Below are 21,389 nucleotides of genomic sequence, written 5' to 3' on the forward strand. Positions count from 1 at the left end.
GTCCCACGTTAGGGACTTTTAGTCTTTGTCCTGCTCTAGTGAGTGTTTTATTTTTATTTCTTGTTCAGTGGTGGAAAATTTTTACAATGTTCTTCTTATCTTATGCAAGTGCATTGTTCAGTTGACTTAATGAATTTTTAAGACCCAAAAAGGTAGGTGGGTAAGAATAATTAGAAGTTCCCTAGAATGGCTTTTTAATATTTATGATGTGATTTTTATTTATTTGTAACTTGAATTGTTTGAACCTTCATTATTTGAATATATAGGTTAAAAAGCATTAAGTTCAGTTTCCCACCACTCTTGACTCTCAGCCTCACCAAGTGGTAAGCAGGCCCTAGGCACAGCAGGCCAGATGTGACTTCCAGCCACTGAAGGGCATATCTGAGGCGCCCTTCATTCCCCCAGCAACTCACCCTGCAGACATCAATCTCATGGTCACTTGCTTTATAGACAGTAAAGCTAGAAAAAGCTTTACACTGTAGACAGAATTTTCTTCGGGCTACCAGCTCACAAAAAATGACACAGAGACTTATTATTAATTATGAAAGCTTGGCCGATAGCTTACGCTTGTTCTTAACTAACTAGTTTTTATAACTTAAATTAACCCATATCTTTTCATCTACATTCTTTTATGTAGCTTGGTTACCTTTACTCTGTACTCTCATCCTGCTTCCTCTCCATCTGTCTGGCGACTCCCCACTTCTTCCCAGCATTCCCTCTGCCCTTGAAAATCCTGCCTAGCTATTGGCCGTTCAGCTTTTTATTAAACCCATCAGAGTGACACATCTTCACAGTGTCCACTACATTGTATCCAGTCTTCTCCTTTGTACATGTCCTCCAGGAACAGCAGTGCCATCCTAAAAGAAGTCTACTGAATAGAATTTTGATTCTCAAGCCCAGGTTAGAATGTTAATGCTTAGTTTGTGAGATCTATTTGTTTGCAGTTAGAACTGTTGGCGTTGACTATTTACTCAGTAATGGCTGCTCACCGGAAGCAGAGACTTAAGTGCCCTGCTCATTTGGGCTGCGGGGAGGGTGTTGTAATCAGACTATCTGCTTTCTTGGGCATCATTTGCACAAACATTGTAAGGAAGATGCAAGGAAAAGCAGCCTCTTTCAGTGACAGTGGATCCAGCTGTGGAGTTTTGGGTCTGCTGGAAGCGTTAAGAATGCTGTCCTATAATTCTTCTGGGTGATGCTTCTACAGGGGCATGGTGGTCTGCAACACATGCTTTACTGCTGAGCATTGATTTTGTCCCCTAAGTGATTCTTACCCATACTTCCTGGGACCAGACAGCTCCCAGGAATGCCTAATGTAGCAGAAATAATGATGTGCTAATTTCAAGCAGCCCTTGGGAAGGCTTTCATCAGTTTTTCATTCCCAAAGCAAATCAAGCTTCCTAATTAGTTATATGTGACTGGAGAGCTCGGCTCCTTTGAGCCTTGCAAGCCTTTGCTCTGCTGCCACTTGTGACCTTCGTGTCTGCCACAGGAACAGCTTGGCTCCTTGTTTTTGTCTCACTCATGTTCAAAGAACTCATGGCAGGCTGTAGTCACCATGGAGACGAAGGCCATAAATTCTTGGAAGTCACACTCTCCATCGCCATCTTCATCCAGTGTTTCCATGACTTTGTCCACGACTTCCTGCTCTTTGATTTCCTGAGAGAGAGAGAGAAAGAAAAAATAGGAAAGTTGATTAAGCCCTTTTTAGATGGGATATAGGTTTATCAAAATGTTATTAAAAATACTAGGCTGATAATTTGCATGAGAAACAATCCCAGTATGGGAAATGAAAAATCCCCTGTGAGCCGGGGACAGTCAGCCACAGAGGGGTGGGGACGAGTCTGTGCCTCTCCTCTTCTCTTTGGTTTAGTGGGACCGGGGTCACTTTAAAATAGGGAAACAATCAAGAGTTAACAGACGGCACCTGGAACAGGTGTGACGCCTGTCTCAACCTGAGCCCATGACTTAGAGAAGAAAGGAACTCAGTGCTCCTGAGCACACGTGTGCTCGGGAGCCATGTGGGTTTCAGCATTCACTGAAATGACACTTGGGAATGTGTCAGAGCTGCTGCTTGTTTTGATCTGTTGTCTCCGTGAGTCCTTTCCTCGGTGTTGTAGGCTTCTTCCTGTCAGTTCTGATGCCAAAGGCAGAAGAACAGGAAGGCTGCTGCTAACTGATGCCCAAACCAGAGAAACGGTAAGGCTGCTGCTAACTAACTGATGCCCAAACCAGAGGAATGGTAAGGCTGCTGCTAACTAACTAATGCCCAAACCAGAGGAACGGTAAGGCTGCTGCTAACTAACTGATGCCCAAACCAGAAGAATGGTAAGGCTGCTGACGTGCCAAGAGCACAGGCCTGAAGACAGGTGGGAAGGAGGCAGGCTCTGTACCCTGAAGAGCCTCAGTTCCTACTGTTTCAATGAACACCTCCCCTCCCCTCCCCATCCCCTCCCCTCCCCATCCCCTCCCTATCCCCTCCCCTCCCCATCCCCTCCCCGGCAGGAGAGCTCTGTGGAGAAGTCAAATGCTTTCCTAAATACAGAAGATGTAAAAGATGGTGATTCCCAGGGGCTCCTGAGGACTTTTAAATATCTTCCAAAGCATAGGTGGCACAGTGTAGTTCCTTCAACCACACCACAGGTGCTGTGACTTTGATCCAGAGGCTCATGTGTAGGAGGCTTGGTGCTAAACCGTGGCACCACTGGGAGACGGTAGAACCTTTGGGAGGTAGGCCTGGTGGGAGGAAGGAGGTCACTGGGCCGTGCCCTCCCTTTGTTTCCCTTCCCTGGGTGAGCAGCTTGGCTCCTCACCAGGCAGTTGGCCTCATCAAAGACCCCAAACAGCAGGAGCCTGACAACCATGGCCCAAACCCTGAGCTGACATAAACCTTCCCTCATTCGACTTGGTTTTCTCTAGTACTTTTGTTAAACCAGGCCAGCAAACGTGTATGATACCTTGATATCTTCACATGAGTTGTCGTTAATAAATGTGGCATCACGTGCCCATTTTTCTGTTCTAAAATCATGGTAGTATCAAGTATTTTAAACTACTATCTATAGAGCTTTTGTTCTATGCGAAGAGCCCAACATGCTCATCTCATCCCTACGTATTCCCTTTAAAGATGAAGAGGTAAGACTCTTCCTTTGCATCGGAAGGTAGAGTGGGTGGGGTTACAACTGACTATGCATGTGAAGTAGCTGTCACCCCGGGGGATCTGAATGCTTGAGAAATTAGTCCCCCAAAGCAGATCTGGAGACTTCTCCAGCAAGCCCCCAGGCCTGCTGCCTCCATGGCAGTGAAGTAATCGGCTGAACCGGAGGAAGGGAAACGTCATCCAAACACCCAGTCACTAAGTAGCAACATGTACCCCGTTAACTTGGAGTGTGGCTTCCTGTTAACCATCTGACGGGGCTGTGGCCTAGAGTTTTGCCCAGGCTTGGCCCTTGATCAAACACCGATTAGTTTTCCTCTGAATGTGTGCTTTGCTGCTTCCATGACCCAGGAAGCTCCCTGTGGCAGGAGATGTTGTATACCACCGGTATTTCCATCTCATTCGATGTGTGCCATGAGTCAGCCTTGGTTTAGGGGACCAAGGGAGCCTTGGGTGGCAGGTGGATTACAGTTCACTTCCACGGGAGCACTTGGTTTATGGCCAGTAGAAACACTAGCACCTGATTCAAGGGCGGAGGAGACAGTGGGAAGTGAATGCTGAATGCTGCCACCACCAGAATATCAATTACCCATGGAAGAACAGGGCTTGCTGGGACTCCAAACTAAACTCATGCCCAGTCAATGTCATAGATTCCGGGGAGCCCCCTCCTCCCTCAGTCAAGGTTGGGTGCTTTGTGGGCCTGTGTCTCTCAAGTATTGAGGTGAGTGATCAATAAATGTTTAATGTCTGGAATTTCTTACCTCTGTAGTAAATACCAGAAAGCTGGACAAAGCCAAAAGATTTCTTTTTCCCAAAATGTCTCATTCTTAAAGAAAAAATTGTGTGTGTGTGTGTGTGTGTGTGTGTGTGTGTGTGTATGCGCGTGTGTACATGCATACATACGCCCATGCTATGCTATACATGTGGAGTTCTCTCCTTCTATCATGTGGATCCCAGGGATCAAACTCAGATCATCAGGCTTGGTGGCAAGTGTGTTTACCTGCCATCTCACTGGCCCTGTCTTGTTCTTGTGTTGAGAGATGTTATCTCTGTACAGCCCAGGCTGGTCTCCTGTTTCCACCTGTGAAGCACTAGGAGTACAGACGTGTGCCGCCATGACCAGCTGACAGTTTTTCAGTGTTAGCCGTGAGTGGTGTACTGTCGCATTCTGCTGCCATCACCTGTGGATCCTTAGGTTCAAAGGACAGAAATAGCCCATCTACGCTTATACTTTGAGGGCTTGGCTGTTTGAACAAGCCATTCAGGGCATCCAGAGACAGAAACAGACTGAGAACCAAGTCTAGTGCAGCTCAGTGATGCTCTCGTAAGGCTTACCTCCAGGAAGTGGGAGAGCTCATTGTTGATGAGCTCCTTGAGTTCTGATTTCTTCAGCTTGTGCTTGTCGCCCTCTCGCCCTGAATACTGATGGAAGATATCAATGAGGGCAACCATGGCCTTCTCCAGCTCAGACATCCTGGAGGCTGCAGAAGAAAGACACCTTTTCATAGTTTCCGCCCTCTTCTTTGAAGAGTTTAGTACGCTGCTTGCAGACCTCAGCCCAGATAAGAGGTAGAGAGGCTAGGAGAGGCACCCTGTGACTCCACACTCTCCACAGGTCATCCTGTGACTCCACACTCACACAGGTCATCCTGTGACTCCACACTCTCCACAGGTCATCCTGTGACTCCACACTCACACAGGTCATCCTGTGACTCCACACTCACACAGGTCATCCTGTGACTCCACACTCACACAGGTCATCCTGTGACTCCACACTCTCCACAGGTCATCCTGTGACTCCACACTCTCCACAGGTCATCCTGTGACTCCACACTCACACAGGTCATCCTGTGACTCCACACTCACACAGGTCATCCTGTGACTCCACACTCTCCACAGGTCATCCTGTGCCTTCTAGGCCCACCACCTCCCTTCTAAGTCCTCGTAGGCCACAGGGTTAAGTCTCCAAGATGATTGACTTCTGGTTGGATTTGGTCAATGAGGAACTAGCAGAGGTGCTGAGCAGAGCACCAGGGAATGATTCCAGCTCCCTGGTGGCCACCTCCAATCCTGGAGGTCTCCAGGATGTACATCAGCTGGTGGATTTAAGAAGGACACTAAGATGACTAGTAGCTGGTAAATACAAAGTCAACATCAACGAACATTTTTTAAATGCTGTAAACAGTATCCTCATATAGCAATAATGTCAGGGGTTAGAAAGCAAAATGCAGGTACTTCTAAAAGATTCTAAAGAACAAGAACAGGAGTTTTTGTTTTTGTTTTTGGTGTGTGTGTGTGTGTGTGTGTGTGTGTGTGTGTGTGTGTGTGTGTGTGTTTAATCAACTTGACACAAGCTAAAGCCATCTCAGAGGAGGGAACCTCAATTGAGAAAATGCCTCCATAAGAACTAGCAGTAGAACATTTGTCTTAAGTAGTGATTGATTGGGGAGGGTCCAGCCCATGGTGGGTGGTTCCATCCCTGGCTAGTGGTCCTAGGTTCTATAAGAAAGGCTGAGCAATCCGGGGAAGCAAACCAGTAAGCAGCACTCCTCCATGGCCTTTGTATCAGCTCCTGCCTCCAGGTTCCTGCCCTGCTTGAGTTCCTGTTCTGACTTTTTGTAACAATGAACTGTGATGCAGAAGCTGAATAAACCCTTTCCTCCCCAAGTTGCTTTTTGGTAATGGTGTTTCATCACAGCAATAGAAACCCTAAGATGGGGCTGGAGAGATGGCTCAGAGGTTAAGAGCACTAGCTGCTCTTCCAGAGGTCCTGAGTTCAATTCCCAGCAACCACATGGTGGCTCACAACCATCTGTAATGAGATCTGGTGCCCTCTTCTGGCCTGCAGGCATACATGCAGACAGAACACTGTATATATAATAAATAAAAAATGTGAGTGAGATATTTTTTTGGATAGGTGCCAAACATAAAAACTGTAAAATTCATCTGGATAATAAGGTAACACTGCACCAGCTTTTTGAAAGATAGCAGTGAAATGACCTCCTTAGAAACATTACTCCAAGATCATCTGATTCTGCTGGTGTCCTGACACCGGGAGACCAAGGCACAGCCAGGCGGTCCATGCGTATTCATTAGTCTGGCCTCAGCACAGCGGCTTCTTTGTGAGCAAGAATGCCATCGAGAAGCAAACAGCCTTCGCAGTAAGCACCTGATGCACAGCCACGGCCTGAGGAGACTGGGGATGCATGCAGGGAGGGCTGCTCCGTTCTCGGAGTGACTCCATTAACAAAGGCGACTTGTGGCTCATTTCAGAAAACAGCCACTTAGGCAGAAACATTTGACAGCTCTTGGCCTTGAGTTCTGGTCCTCAAGTCAGAAACTGCACTGTCATAATAAAAACAACAACAACAACAGGTTGAAAACTCATTCCCGTGTTGAGTATATTACATCTTAGAATAGTTTGGAATAAAACTTCAGTAACTTTTAAAAATTTTTTATTAATGATCTCCCAAGGGAAAACGATTGAAGGTTTTTACTTTGCTCTGCTCTTTGGTTTGCTAAAGTTCTACAAAGTAAAGGAACTTTGTTTTGCTCATATATTCCAAAAACACCTGAGTACCTCATGTAAGTAGAACTATCCAGATGGACTAAATATTTTATTCTCCTTTAGTTTCTTCACTTGAGTTTTCAGTTGTTTTTTTAGTAAAAAAAAAAAAAATCTTATGTGTATGGGTGTTTTGCCTGCATGTATGTCTCTAATGTATGCATGCCTGGTCCCTGCAGAAGCCAGAAGAGGGTGTCCTATCCCCTGGGACTAGAATTACAGGCAGTGTGAGCTGCGTATAGATGCTGGGCCGTCTCTTCAGCCCCAGTTACTGTTGTTTGTTGTTGTTTTGTTTGTTTTTAATGAAAGAAAATAAATTTAGTGCCATGTAAAGAACAGTGGGGAGGGCAGGAACAGAATTGCTTTTTTTTTTTTTTTTTTTTTTTTAAGATTGAGATAAAGTTTCGTAGACTCTGGGCTCTCTTCTAAGTCATGATCTTCTTGCCTCTGCTCCCAATTATTGGCCCATACCCAGCACAGTTATTGATTTAAAAAAAATCCTGAGAAACTCTATATCATGCTTGACACTTCTCAAAAGTCCTGGCTGGGGGAAGGAAGGGTTAAAGGGTCTTTTTGTGGATGGGGACGAGGACTTGAAAAGAAAATCCCATATGCTAGAAAACTCCAAACAATTTGATTTTTTTCCATAACCACATTACAAATTCCAATTTCCCCCCATTCTTCCTTTCTCCTAAAGAAGCATTGGTTTGTAGTCTGTCTTCTCAGACAAATGGAACGAATGCCCATGTGGACATTCTGCATTAGTCTTTTGTAAAGAAAACATAGGACTTGGGTTTCTGGGAGAGATACTGCCTGTAAGATAAGAGGTCCTCACAGAGACTGGCCCTCCCCAGGAGGGGACAATGGAAATCAGCACCCATTCCTAACCCATTTCTCTATCCTAATTCATAATTATCTGAAAAGATTAAACTCTTCTGCTGCTTTTTTAGTGGTGCCTGGAGATGTAGGCGCTGGGCATTTCAAATAGGGAAACTGGAAACACCTGCAGGGGTGCTTCAGGGCCCCGGGAAGAGCTGCTGTGAGGAAGGGAGAGCTCTGGTTGAGGATTGGGGGTAACTGCGCTCCCGGAAAGAAACAACCTCCCCTTCGGAGTTAGAAAAGAAGCAGTGCATGAGCCACCTCTGAAAACACCGGTAGTTATTCTGAGTCATTCAAAATGACCTAAGGTCTCCCTGTCTTAATGAAAATAAAACCAGGGACAATGTCAATGTCAACAACAGTCATAAGGAAACAGTAAAGGCAGGCTTACATCACAGAATGTCATCGGCAGTTTTGAAATGCTGCCAAATGTCCCCAAAGGCCACCCCCCCCTTTTTTTTGTAAAGGTCAATTCCCGTCCTGTCCTCCCCACCCCCTCACCCTCCAAGGAAGAAGAAAAAGAGCAGTTTCCCTTGAGTCCTCCGTCAGTGGTTGTTTCTCACCTCCTGGTCACCTTTTGCTGCTGGTGTCCTCTCTGGCTTCAGTGTCCGAGTGGCAGGAGTCTAGACAGAGCAGCTTCTTCCTCCTCCTCTTATTCCTCCTCCAGAGAGGACTGGGTGTGGGCTTGGCGCAGTCCACTGCAGGCTGAGGCTGCCAATGAGGGCCAAGGGTAGGGAGGTGCTGGACAGCCAGGCCTGCATACAGGGCCCCATTGACGGCGTACCCTGGGGATTCACTGGGCAGCCACAATGATAGGATCTAGAAAGAAAATGGGCCTGTTGCGCAGGAAGTGTGGAGTCAGCTTCTTTTGTGCCTTTTAAAAGAATTATTACATGAATATTGATGAGGCTCCAAAGGCTAGGTGGGGGTGTGGAAAGAGGAGCGAGGCATGGGCGAATTGATTTTTTAAGAAAGCAGAAATGCAGCCAGGAACTGGAAGCTTCTAGTGCGGGGTGCAGGGCACTGGGTGGCTATGGCTGTCTTCCAAGGAGACTTGAGCATCTTGTCTGCCTGCCAGCTTCCTGCCCCTCCTCCCCCAGAGGTATGACATGTGGTGGATGTTGGTGCTGGGCAATGGTTATCCCTGGGCTCCTCTGAGCCCAGTGTATTCAGGGATCAGCATGCAGTAAATCAGTTACCGTTGAACCTTGGGGAAAATCCTGTTAAGAGTGAAGACATGCCCCGTTTGTCTTAGGTCTCTCCATTTACCCTGGTAAAAGGTTAAGAGTTGTCTGAGCCAGAAATGCTTTAAAAATAGCCTGTTCAACGTTCTTTGAACATGCAGGCAGGGTGGTGGTGGTGGTGCTGCTGCTGTGCCCCTCATCACAGCATGGAATGAACCCAGAAAGCAGCCTATGCTCGCTTTGAGCATCTTCAGCAACATCACATTTGAGCTTCAAATGGAATCCAGTGTGGGCTCTTTCTTGCCCTGAAGTGAGTAGTCCTTTTGACAAATCATGCGGAAGCGTTTGTCCAAGCTTCCTGACCGAGCGGAGGATAGCCGAGCCAGAGCATGTCCCTTTGTTCCTCATGTTCAGAGTGGCTGTGGGAGGAGCTACATGACAAAAGTCACCCAAACATCACAGACACCAAGAGGTTGACCAGACATGTTAAGGGTCCAATAAAGTTTTCCCAACAAGGAGTATAACCTTTCCTTGAGAAAAGCAGGTATGGTAGTTTAAAAACAAAGGCCCCCCAAATGAGCGGCACTATTAGGAGGTGTGGCCTTGTTGGAGGAAGTGTGTCACTGTGGAGGTGGGCTTTGAGGCCTCCTATATTTAAGCTTCATGCAATGTGGGACACAGTTCACTTCCTGTTGCCTGTGGAGCCAGATGCAGAACTCTCAGCTCCTTCTCCAGCACCATGTCTGCCTGCACGCCGCCAAATCGCACCATGATGATAATGGACTAAACCTCTGAAACTGTAAGCCAGCCCCAGTTAAAATGTTTTCCCTTATAAGAGTTGCCATGGACATGATGTCTCTTCACAGCAATTGAAACCCAAACTAAGACAGCAGGCATGCCTCAGCTTTGGCATAGAGGTATAAGCCTCTGCTCTGGTTCCTCTCTATTACAGGGGGCACATTGCCACTTATCTATATGAAATCAAAGCCACTGGTCCCCAAAGATTAGGTCCCCTCCTCTTCTTAGTCCCCAACAGAAACTAAAATGGAGCTAACTAAGAGTGTTGGCTACAATAATCATGGCTGGGAAGATTCCTTCATTCCATGACATTGTTCAGGGAACCAGATGATCAAGGTACCTCTAAGCTCTCTATGGCCATTTTCAGTCACTTATACTGGCTTTAAATAGAGATCTTCAAATTCTCTCTCTCTCTCTCTCTCTCTCTCTCTCTCTCTCTCTCTCTCTCTCTCTGTGTGTGTGTGTGTGTGTGTGTGTATGTGTGTGTGTGTGTGTGTATTGTGTTCAAATCCCAGACAAGCCCCACAAATGTTAAAGGAGTCTTGGGTGAGAGGTGGTCATCTATGGGTACCATGGAATGGACAAAGAATTCTACATCCTGGAAAGAAGACCTACTCAGGAGAGCAAGATTAACCACTGATAGTATGGCAGCCAGAGGCCTGAGGCAGGAGACATGAAAGCAGTCCCTTCACCCACAAAGAAAGTAGCAGAGGCCCTAAGGGCCCCAGACAGACACCAAAATGGCTACCACTGAAGAGACCATAGAGATCCTGAGGGTCCCTGGCAGAAAATACCAGTTGCCTATTGTGAGGGCATCTGACAGTGGAAGCAGGTTACAGGCTGTATAGATCACCATGGAACTGGCCTTAACATTTTTTAAAGTTAATTTTTGGACACCTGCATGGTCTACAGCACCCAGAAGAAAAGTATAACCAAGTATTAAAGTGACTGATGATAATATAAATCAACAAACAATTAAATGGGGCTTAAAAAAATACAAATGCTTTGGAAAGATAGCTCAGTGAATAAGGTTTCATACTGCTTATAGAGGACCTGATTTCGGTTCCCAGCACCCGCATTGGGCAGCTCACAATCAATCGTAACTCCAGTTCCAGGAGATCCGGCTCCACAGGCAATGTACACACACACACTCCTTTAAAAAATATGAGAATTCAGGTCTTATGTAGGCCTTCCCATCACACCTTGAGTATGGGCTACTGACGTATCAGGTGGCTTCCCTCTATCCCAGAGTCTTCGGCTTGGCCTGGCCCCTGCTTTTGACATGACTCACTCAAATTGTTCTCTGTCTACTTTCCTGTTCGTCCATCTAGACCTGCTGTCCGTCCGTCCGTCCATCCATCCATCCATCCATCCATCCATCCATCCGTCTGTCCGTCTCTTGGTTTATCTGGACCTGGTCCTGCCCTTTTGCCTGGACTCAGGACTGTACACAGCGGGGGCTGTGCTTCTCTGCAGATCTCCAGCATTATGCTATCTTATCCCCTTAGAGAATTTCATTTTTCAGTTTCCCAGCTTTAGCCTTTTAGTTTCTTAGGCCTCTTTGAAACTTCTTTAACCCTTTGTAACCATTCTGTATCATATATGAGTATATATGATACAATTATATCTATATAAATGTATGTATGTATATGCAAACATATGTTTATATGAAATGTATGATATGGAATATGTGATCTGACAGTTAATATTAAGTAATTAGTAATTAAGACTGAAATAAAAGAACCCGTGTGTTTGCCTCATTTAAGGCTATTGAGGAAAGCAAGAATTTCTGGCAAGTTGCTGCCAATGAAAATTTGAAATTGTGGGAAGGCACTGAAAGGTCTTAGGTTTGGGGTACATGGGACACTGAGGTAGATTCTCTTTTTGAGTAAGAAGTAAAAGACTTATTAGAATAGTTACTAATACTATAGACAAGAGATTTATTAGAATAGTTATTAATGCTATAGATGGGAGATTTATTAGAATAGTTACTAGCATTGTAGGCAAGCGATTAGAATAGTTATTGATCCTATCTATAGACAGACAACAGCATAGCAGAGCCTCTGAAGAGAGGTCAAGCCTATAAGGCAGAGTGGGGGTTCCTTATAGGTTTCAGAGGAATGGGGGTTTCATACCATATAGTTGATGAGTAGTCAGGCATGTAGACAGGTTCCCAGGTGGTGGGGACGAGTGTGTGTGCGTTCTGAGTCCGGGAGAAGGAAGTGTATAGCTCTGAGGATGTGGGGGAGGAGGCACATTTAGTGGAGTACCCATGCTATGCGGCGGGGGAGGGGGGGGTTATGCTGCCACACCACTGGTAGCTCTTCTGATGTTTTAAAATCTGGTAACCTGTACACGTCCTTGGAAAGGAGAGTTATGGCACCTGTCTCCTAGAATCTGGGGATCTGGGGAGTCTATCCAAGAGTTAGAGATTCACAGACAGAAAGAGACTAGCTCCACATCTAACAGACAAAAACATGTATGTTTCTGGGTATTGTGCTCTTACAATGGTCCCTCTGAGTTTTTACCTTACAGGCTTTTCCACAGTGAGTCATCAGTGGCAGGTTCAGGCTTCCTTGTCCTGGCTCCCTAACCTCAAACCAGGGAGCGTTTGCAGAGATAAACTGTCATTTTTGGCAATGCCTGTTCTTCCAGTTTGGGGACAACAGCATGTTCCAGAGCCTCGCTTCCTGGTGGCTCTGGAGGAGCTGTGGTTTCTGGTTGTTCTGCTTCTCAGTTATGTGGATAGAGGAAATCCTCTGCGGTTCCTGTGTGGCAGGCCCGAAGCCAGGAATGAAGTTGCTTGTTGAATATATAAAATCCCCAAATGTGTATAATAAAATGTTGCAAACACAAAGAGCCCATTCATCAAGGAAATGTATGCTTTCACCCGAATAAAATGCTGAAGAGTCCAAGTGCCAGCTAGGAGTTTGGTCCCACCAAACTCACCGTGGGTGTTGGCCAAGAGGTGAGAAGGGATGGGCATGGAGTGACTGGAGAGTACTGCTGTCTCAAGCAGAGTCATCCCATGACTAGTGCTCTGGACTGTTGAGAACGGACTCATGTTCAGTCTGCGGCATCTGGGGATATTTGAGAGCTAGTGATGAAGGTTCAAATCCCACTTTGTTTTACAACATGTCTGGATGCCAAAGGAACCCATGTGGCCTCTGATTGAGTAGTGAGGCCATGTTGACCCAGGGAATTAGGGTCTCTGGAATTAGGGTACCCTGGCTCTCAGGTACCCAGACTATAGGGTCCAGGACTGTCAGGTTGGAAAAGGGACTTTTTCTGCTGGGCCAGCATTTTTCCATCCCGGTGATTGACTTGGGTCAGCAGGCAGCTTTCTGTGGCTATTCAGAGCCCTTGTCACCTTTGCCATCCTCACTTCCGGTGCCTCAGAGCGGCCCTCCCTCCTGCATTCATTAAGCCACTGGCTCCCATCAGTTGGAGGAAGAGGTAGCCCAGGCTTGATATTTGCAGGAGGAAAGGCCGCATTGTTTCTCATACAAAGGACCCACCACCAAGCTGCTCAAGAGGCCGGTTACAATGCCTAATGACCATGGAGGAGAATGAGGATCTGTGTTCTGGAGGAAGTAGGTGAAAAGACAAAAGGTCCTGTGTGCAGAGCAGTCAACACAACAAAAATCAACTGCCTTCCTCCCCAGCAGGATGCCATACCCAGCAGGATGCCACTGCTCAGTCTGGGAGCCATTGCATCTCAGAGTCAGGCTCAAATTTCTCATGCCATCACTTGGGTTTGTTTGGGGAGTACATGAATCTACACATGCATATGTAGTGAGCAGCACAAATACACGTGTAGCATGAAGTGTCTGGTGCACTCAGTTGATGGTCATTAACGTTATGAAAGTTACTGTTCATGTCTATCGGAAGAACCTGGGACTTGGATCCAGAACCAAGCAAACTCCCCAATCGGAGAAAGCAAAGAACTACAAATAACAGCAATGATCTTCTGAGCCAGGGACACTAGGATCCCTCATTCAGGCCAAACCATTGGCCCGTTTGAGTGTCTTGAGTCCAGGAATCCCTGTTTGGCAAATTGTTATAGAATGAAGTGTTTCACATGTATCACATTTTTTTTTTTAAATTTTATTTTTGTACCACATCAAATGCCATCCAAACATTTGTTTTCATTCGGAAGTCAGTAAAACCTTCCAGAAGAATAAGCCCAGTGAGGAGCTTGGAACAGAAAGCAGGGCCCTGCCATTTCTTTGCTCTGGATCCACAGAGCCTGGGAAACAAAGGGGCCCAGTGCAGAAACAACAGGACTGTTGTTTTGTGTTTGTGTTTGAACCCTCTAAGTTTGGGGGGAGCTGGAGGCGGGAGTGTGAGGTGCATCCAGCGAAGCTGCCTTGTGAACCATTGCTGTATCGCATGTACGTGGTACTCCAAAAGTTACTAAAATGTCAGAGAAACAATTGAGCTAATGCTGGAAAAGATGTAAGGAAAACTGTTCTGCCCTTGTGGAACTCTCTTGCAAGCATTTGTTTTAATTCTACTTTTAAAGAGTCTGGGTGATCCATCAAATCATGGCAAGTTTAAGGTTGAAAAAAACTCAGGCTCATCTATTTGTTTTTTAACTCAGTGAGAAACATTATTCTTCATACAGTGTTGTAGCTTTGTCCGTTTTTTAGGATGCTGTGGGCCCAGAACATCTCACAACTTCAGCTACATCCTTCCAAGTGAACAATTGATTGCTAGGATTTATGAAAACTGAGAATTCTACAGCTAATTTTGGCATAGCTCCAATAAGAAGGGCTAGGAAGTGGGAATAAGTTAGCTTATTTTAGAGATTTAAATAAAGAATAATTAGAATCTAAAAGTGCAACTGAGTGTTAATATAAACAAAAAAATGAAAAAATTTAAATTATAGGAAGGATAAACTATTTATTGGAATTAAAATTTAAAGTAGCCAGCTGGGTGTGGTGGTGTATGCTTTTAATCCCAGCACTTGGGAGTCAGAGGCAGGCAGAGCTCTATGAGTTCAGGGCCAGCCTGGTCTATAAAGTGAGTTCTAGGCCAGCCAGAGCTATTTAGTGAGACCCTGTCTCCAAAAACTAAGATAAAATAAAATGTAAAGGAATAAAATTGAGTAAGTTGATATATTTTGTGATGTGTTAACATGCATAGCATTTAAAACTAATTATTATCATGCTTCTAAATGTATCTTATGTGATATTTTAGAATTCATATTAGCATATATTAATTGTATACAGTGGGTTTCATTGTGGCATTTTGTACACGCATATAATGTATTTTGATTATATTCATGTAATATTTTATGTCACTTATTTAACTAATATACTCTTTACCTGTTGAAGACCTCCTCAAGATTTCTTGAGCAGGATTTTTGCAACAAATTTATGAATTCAGCCTATGGGTAGGCCCTGGCATGGCCTTGGCTGGCACTGTTCCCCATTGGAGGGCCTGAGGCTCTGCCTCCAGCACTGCCCACCGGCTTCCTGTCTGTGCAGGGCTTCCTCCAGCTGGGCCATAGTGCACAAAGGCAGACAAAGATAGTATTTATGTAATCCGAGCTTTTAAAACAAAAGCTCAGCCTGCAAGGATCAGAATCACCGATGCTGTTGACTCTCCCAGAGAGAGGCCACCTGTTGCCTTAATAACAACAGAGTTCACATGCTTGCTTAGCCCCTGCATTAATAGCTTCACTTTCAGTCTGTGTGCTGGGTCATAGGTGGTGTGTGTGTGTGTGTGTGTGTGTGTGTGTGTGTGTGTCCCCATCCGTTCTGTCACTAGGCAGTGCAATGGGGATACAAGTCAGGCACTGAACCCAGTAAGGGGTGAAGTGTCTTTCAAGCCAGACTTTGCAACGTAAGTGGCAGTGACCCCCACCCCCTCAGCATGGTGACATATGTGACCAGTGTTTTGCACCTAGCATGATGACTATGTGAACATCCCAGGCAGGGAACTCCTGCAGGGACCATGTGCTCGGCAATCAGGCCTGACTGCTCCAATGGTAGCAGAGCTGATCAAGAGTACAGAGCTCTAGGTCCGAGAGGTAGAAATGGTGACTGATGTGCACATCCCCGTGCTTGAAGCTGCTCATGGGAGCTTTGAATGCTTGATGGACAGGGATTATCCTCGGAGCTACAAAGCACTCAAAGTACAACATATCAATGGAAATGAAGTTTCCTGGCCAGGGGAAGAAGGTCAGTCATTCTTAGGTTTGGCCTGTCCAGGGAAAAGCATCTCTTCATTGTCATGAGGGAACTTGAGGTTCAGAGGCAGATGACTTAGTGGTATCACTGGTAAGTGTCAAAAGCTATGTATGGTATGAGCTTGGGGCTTCCTGTAGAGTCCAAGTTCCAACTGTGATGCAATGCCACCTCTGCACGCTGCAGCACAGGAAATGGTCCGCTCTTTATAGGAACAGAAATGATTTTTATGCTGGGTCTTTAGGCACAGGCTTATAATCCCAGCTACTCAGAAATATGAAGCAGGAGGATCATGAAATCAAGGCTGGTCCAGTCAAATAACAAAGAGCCAATTTCCAAATAAAAATGTGCTGGAGAGCCTAGCCTATATGGCAAATTCTGGCCGATGAGAAACCTTGTCTCAAAAGAAAAAAAAAAAAAGGTGTAAGTACCTAAGATTATCTACTGACCTCTACATTCATGAGCACACACATGAACACACAACAATAGCAAAAAGAGAGCTCAGATATAACTAATAATGTGTCCTAGTTAAGTTTCTATGCCTGTAATAAACACTGTGACCAAAAGCAACTTGGGGAGGAAATAGTTTATTTCATCTTACTTCCAGGTACTCAGGAACTCAGGTACTGAGGGCAGGAACTCAAGGCAAGAACCTGGAGGCAGGGACTGAAACAGAAGCCATGGAGGAATACTTTTTACTGGCTTGTTCCTCATAGCTTGCTCAGCCTGCTTTCTTATACAATTTAGGACCACCAGCCTAGGGGTGGAGTAGGTCCTCCTACATCCATCATTAATAAAATACCTCAGGGTGGTTAAGAGCACTGGCTGCTCTTCTGGATGATCTGGATTTGATTTCCAGTACCCACATGGTGGCTGGGATATGACACTCTCTTCTGGCCTCTGCAGGCATTGCATTCATGTGGTGCACAGACATACATGCAGTCAAAACATCCATACCCATAAAAATAGTGATAATTTTTTGAAATTAATAACGTACACACAGTTAAGTTGATGGAGCCATCTTTTCTCAATCAATCATGATGACTGTTTTGTGTCAGAAAAAATCTAACCAGGACACACCAACACAAGGTTATGTCAAACCATAACCTTTCCTTTTTTGTTTATCCCCACAACCTCATATTAATATCACAATATAAAACATAAACAACTTTAAAAGTTTTAAAATTTTCAACACTCTTAAAAGTCCAAGTTCTCTTTAAAAACCCAATATCTTTTTAAAAGTCTAAAGTCTTTCAACTGTGGGCTCCTATAAAATAAAAAGCAAGTTAAATACTTTCTTCAAGAAGAAAGAAACAAGGTATAATCACGAAGCAAAGCCAAAGCTCAACAGGATAAAAAATTCAGTGCTTGGTGTCTGGAACCTACACACATCTCCTGGGCTCCAAAGGGCCTGGGGCTCTCCTTGCCCAGCTCTGCTCTCCACAGCACACATACCAGCTCACAGGCTCAGGTTAATTTCCACTCTATGGCTGCTGCTGTCCTTGGTATTCATCCCATGGTACTGGTATCCCCTGCAACTGACGCTGCACCCTTACCATTGATCTTTCCTGGCCCTCTTCAGGACCTCAAGGCCTGACACACAGTGTCAAGCCTCAGCTGCTTTCCATGGTCCCTTCATGCCTTCAGAACCAGCACCACCTGAGTGACTTACACATTGCCACGTTCTGCTACCAGCATGAGGAGATGTATGTAGCCTTACCCACTCTGGACCACAGAGCTTCTGTGTGCTGACCCTGGGGAAATAGCCCCAGAAGATTTTCACTTTAATGATGCAGGTCTCTTAATCACGGCTAATTTCTCAGCTGCAGCAAACTAGCATTAATTGTGCCAGTAAAGCAAAAATGTCACTGCATTGGTTCTGGTCACTTGTTAATCCCAGCTGATTCTTCATCTCCAGCTAATCAAACACTACAAGTTCTTTTTAGATAGCATCCTTTAACTCATTTCCCCTTTTATTTTTGAGATTACAACATAATTACATTTCTCCCTTCCCTTTCCTTCTTCCAAACTCTCCCACATGCACTTCCCATCTCTCCTTTAAATTCATGGCCTTTTTTTTCACTAGCTGTTATTGCTTGCATGTATGTGTATACATGTATATTCTAAATATAACTTACCCAGTCCCTATGATGTTACTTGTATGTTTTCAGGGCTGAGCATTCAGCACTAGATGACCAATTTGTGTGCTCCTCCTGAGGAAGACCACCTCACCCATTCCTAGCTCCCCTCAGTTGTCTATAGTTCTTGGTGTAGGGTTGCAGTCTCCTGGGCTTTTTCCCCATCCTCCACGGCATGTCCATTGGTGTCACTCTTGTTCAGCTCACATTTGGGCAGCTGTATTGGTGAGGCTTTATGGGTGTGACCTCTAACATCACTAGGAGACAGTCTCATAGAGAACTCCCCGATCTTCTGGTTCTTACACTCTCCTAGAACTCAGGACCACCTGCCCAGGGGTAGCACTGGGCCCTCCCATATCAATCGCTAATCGAGAAAATGCCAGCAAGCAATCTGATGGAAGAATTTTCTCAATTGATGGTCCTCTTCCCAGACAACTCTTGCTTGTACCAAGTTAACAGAAAATCCTTGGCAGGGCTCAGCCATTTTCTAGCATGTATGTGGCCCTAGGTCCAGTCACAGCAGCACATACAAAAACTGTGTGCGTTTTTGAGCCAGGATTTCCCTACATAGCCCTGGCTGTCCTGGAACTCACTATGTAGACCAGGCTGGCCTCAAACTCAGAAATTCTCCTCCTGCCTCTGCCTCCTGAGTGTTGGAATATAAAACCATGCACAATCATGCCTGACTTTTTTTTTTAAAGTTATAACTTTTTGATCATAGTTCTTTTTGCAAATTATGTGTATGTATAGTTGTTGACTTGCTTTCTGTATTTACTTATTTACTCAGTTTTTAGGTAGGGTCTTATGTAGCCAAGATGCCCTTGAACTTTTAGTTCTTTTGAATCTACCTACTCTGGATTAAGGCATACACCACTATACACGTGGTTTTATGCAGTTGCTGGGGGATCAAACTAGGGTTTCATGTATGACAGGCAAACACTCTACCAAATGAACTACATTTGCAGCCCTTACTTCTGCGTATATTTAAAGCAAGTCTTGTAAGAAAGATGATGGGCAAAAGAAAAAAGAAGGTGTGTGCCCTGGTGGACTTGGAAGCGTGGCTGTCCTTGGATGCTCTCTCCCCTGAAGGGACTAAAGCCCTTATCACTGGTGTGTTTGTGTTGCCAGAGTGAGTTTGTTATGAAAGCGGATTCGGCCTTCTCTAGCTTTCTCCCCCGCTGCTGTGACACAACAGGGAAGCTGTCGCATGGAGCCCTTGGTACTGGCTTTCCCCACCTCCAGAACCACAAGCCAAAGAAACTGCTCTCACTTCTGAGTTCCTGAAACAGCGAGCCTGTGTTTGAATCCTCAGTCCTTACTTTGGGAAGAGCATTTCTACAATTTAGCAGGACGGCTTTTGCATGATAATATGAATCACTGAACTTCTGTCAGATCCCTCATAAATAACAATCAAATCTTCCATTTAATAAGTTTCATGTAGTTCTGCTCATAGCTCTCAGGAACGATTAAAGACCTTAGGAACTTTCCAGAACACTGTCATCAGTGACTTACACTGTCCAGTTCCACATGCATAGGAAAGATACATTCACATAACAGTTGCTATTCCATAATGTATGGATAAATAAAGAGAGAGAGAGAAAAAAAATCCCTATTACATTTTATTAAACCTCATGAATTCAGGGAGTTAGGATTTGGGTTGGCTTGCTCCTTCTTCCACACAGTGTCAATAGAGGTCATTGGTACTTAAGCTGGGATTTGAGTTGGTCTGAAGGATACACAATTGGAAGACTGGAATGTGGTTTCAGCATAGTGGGACATTTTACATGAAGCTGCCCCATATAGGATGTACCTGGAGAAAACCAGGTACAAGTTTTATGAGCTCTTGTAATTAAGCTCCAGAAATCATGCTGAGTTTAGATTGTTAGCCAACATGCAAGGAAGACACCTTTAATGGCAAACTCTTATATTCATGCTTTTTCATGGTGTCCTTTTCATGGTAAACTCGGTGGAAAAAACAGACCTTTTCAGAAGTGTTCCTGCCCACCATCTTAACCTTAAAATACATGGATGGTCCATGACCTCCAGCTAAGTGTATCCAGAAATGTCACCACTGTCTTTCCTTGGACTGTGGCCTTAAACTGAACTCTCAGAAATGTGCCCTCTATCTTTAAAGGGCTTTCCTATATAAAAAGTTTATAGGCTTCTTGAGTAAAATCCCCACAGTTCTGTTGTTTGGGGGAGGGCATTGGTTTGGAAATAACCCCAGGGCTCCCCTTACTTGCTGCGACTAATACATCTTTCCTCAATCACTCTTTTATCTTTTGGTTGTACTTTGTAACTTTGTATTAACCAAGATGTACACTCATTACATATGGTTACAAGTTTTGTTACAGTGTCTTAGTTAATAGGTAGGGTTGTAAGGCTAACCAGGGATTAAAATAAGGGGAGTTGCATTAGAATCCACTTTTAAAAAATGTTGCTGGCAAATTTGCTGTAATTACATAATAATCAAATATCCCAACTGTGGGGATAGTGACGGTTGGTGTTACTTTTTCAACTTGACACAATCTAGAATTACATGGAAAGACAGTTTTAATAATGGGTTATCTAGATTAGATTGGCCTGTGGATATATCTGTGGGGGATTATTTTTATTACATTAGTTGAGGTAAGAAGATCTGCCCACTGTGGGTGGCACTATCCTCTAGGTAGGGGTTTTGGACTGTGTAAGAGTGGAGAAAACAAGCTACATATTAGCATGCGTGAATTCATTGCTATCTACTCTTGATCGTGGGGATCATGTGACTGCTGTTTCAAGTTCCTACTGTCTTCACTTCCTCTCAGGGATGGACTGTAGTCCAAAACTGTGAGCCAAAATAAACCCTTCCTTCCTTAAAAAAAAAAAAATGTTGCCGGAGACAGGCGGTGGTGGTACATGCCTTTAATCCCAGCACTCAAGAGGCAGAGACAGAAGGATCTCTGAATTTGAAGCTAGCCTGGTCTACAGAGTTCCAGGACAGCCAGGGCTACACAGTGAAACCCTGTCTCAAAAAGCAAAACAAAATAAAACAAAGTATAGGTGTGTGCCTGCTTGTCTATATGTGTGCTACAAGCATTTAGGTGCCCATGGAGGTCAGAAGAGGGCATCAGGTTCCCTGGAACTGGAGTTACAGGTGCTTGTGAGTTGCCTAGTATGGATGCTGGGAATTCAATTCAAGACCACAGTAAGAGTAGCAAGTGCTCTTAGCCACTGAGACATCTCTCCAGCCACTAGAATCCACTTAAAAAAAAAGGATTTATTTTTATTTTTAAAAACTATGTGTAGGTGTGTGTGTGTGTGTGTTTGCGTGTGAGAATGTGCAAGTGAGTGCAGCTACCCATGGAGGCCAGAGGCAGTGGATCCCCCTGGAGCTGGGGTTACAGGTGGTTTGTGAGCCACCTGACATGGGTGCTGGGAACCAAACCTGAGTCTTCTGCAAGAGCAGTAAGTGCTCTTAACTGCTGAACCATCTCCAGC

The 21,389-nt window shown here is 44.9% G+C and overlaps 1 protein-coding gene across 1 annotated transcript; it reads right to left on the bottom strand.

Moving 5' to 3' along the window:
• Window positions 1–757: 757 nt before the first annotated feature.
• Window positions 758–8,395, bottom strand: S100b (S100 calcium binding protein B). Its single transcript, XM_028874259.2, has 3 exons — window positions 8,162–8,395; window positions 4,490–4,635; window positions 758–1,659 (listed from the first exon to the last, which is right to left on the bottom strand). Exons 2-3 carry the CDS (start codon window positions 4,625–4,627, stop codon window positions 1,519–1,521), a joined length of 279 nt encoding a protein of 92 aa, XP_028730092.1. The 5' UTR covers window positions 4,628–4,635; window positions 8,162–8,395; the 3' UTR covers window positions 758–1,518.
• Window positions 8,396–21,389: the final 12,994 nt, after the last annotated feature.

This window comes from Peromyscus leucopus, chromosome 16_21 (genome assembly GCF_004664715.2).
Source record: "Peromyscus leucopus breed LL Stock chromosome 16_21, UCI_PerLeu_2.1, whole genome shotgun sequence".
Taxonomy (NCBI): Eukaryota; Metazoa; Chordata; class Mammalia; order Rodentia; family Cricetidae; genus Peromyscus; species Peromyscus leucopus.

Excerpts from the sequence above, each read along its gene's own strand:
- S100b (XM_028874259.2), bottom strand. The coding sequence starts at position 4,627 with ATGTCTGAGCTGGAGAAGGCCATGGTTGCCCTCATTGATATCTTCCAT. Across the intron at positions 1,660-4,489 it reads AGCTCTCCCACTTCCTGGAG|GAAATCAAAGAGCAGGAAGT; the intron begins GTAAGCCTTACG and ends TCTCTCTCTCAG.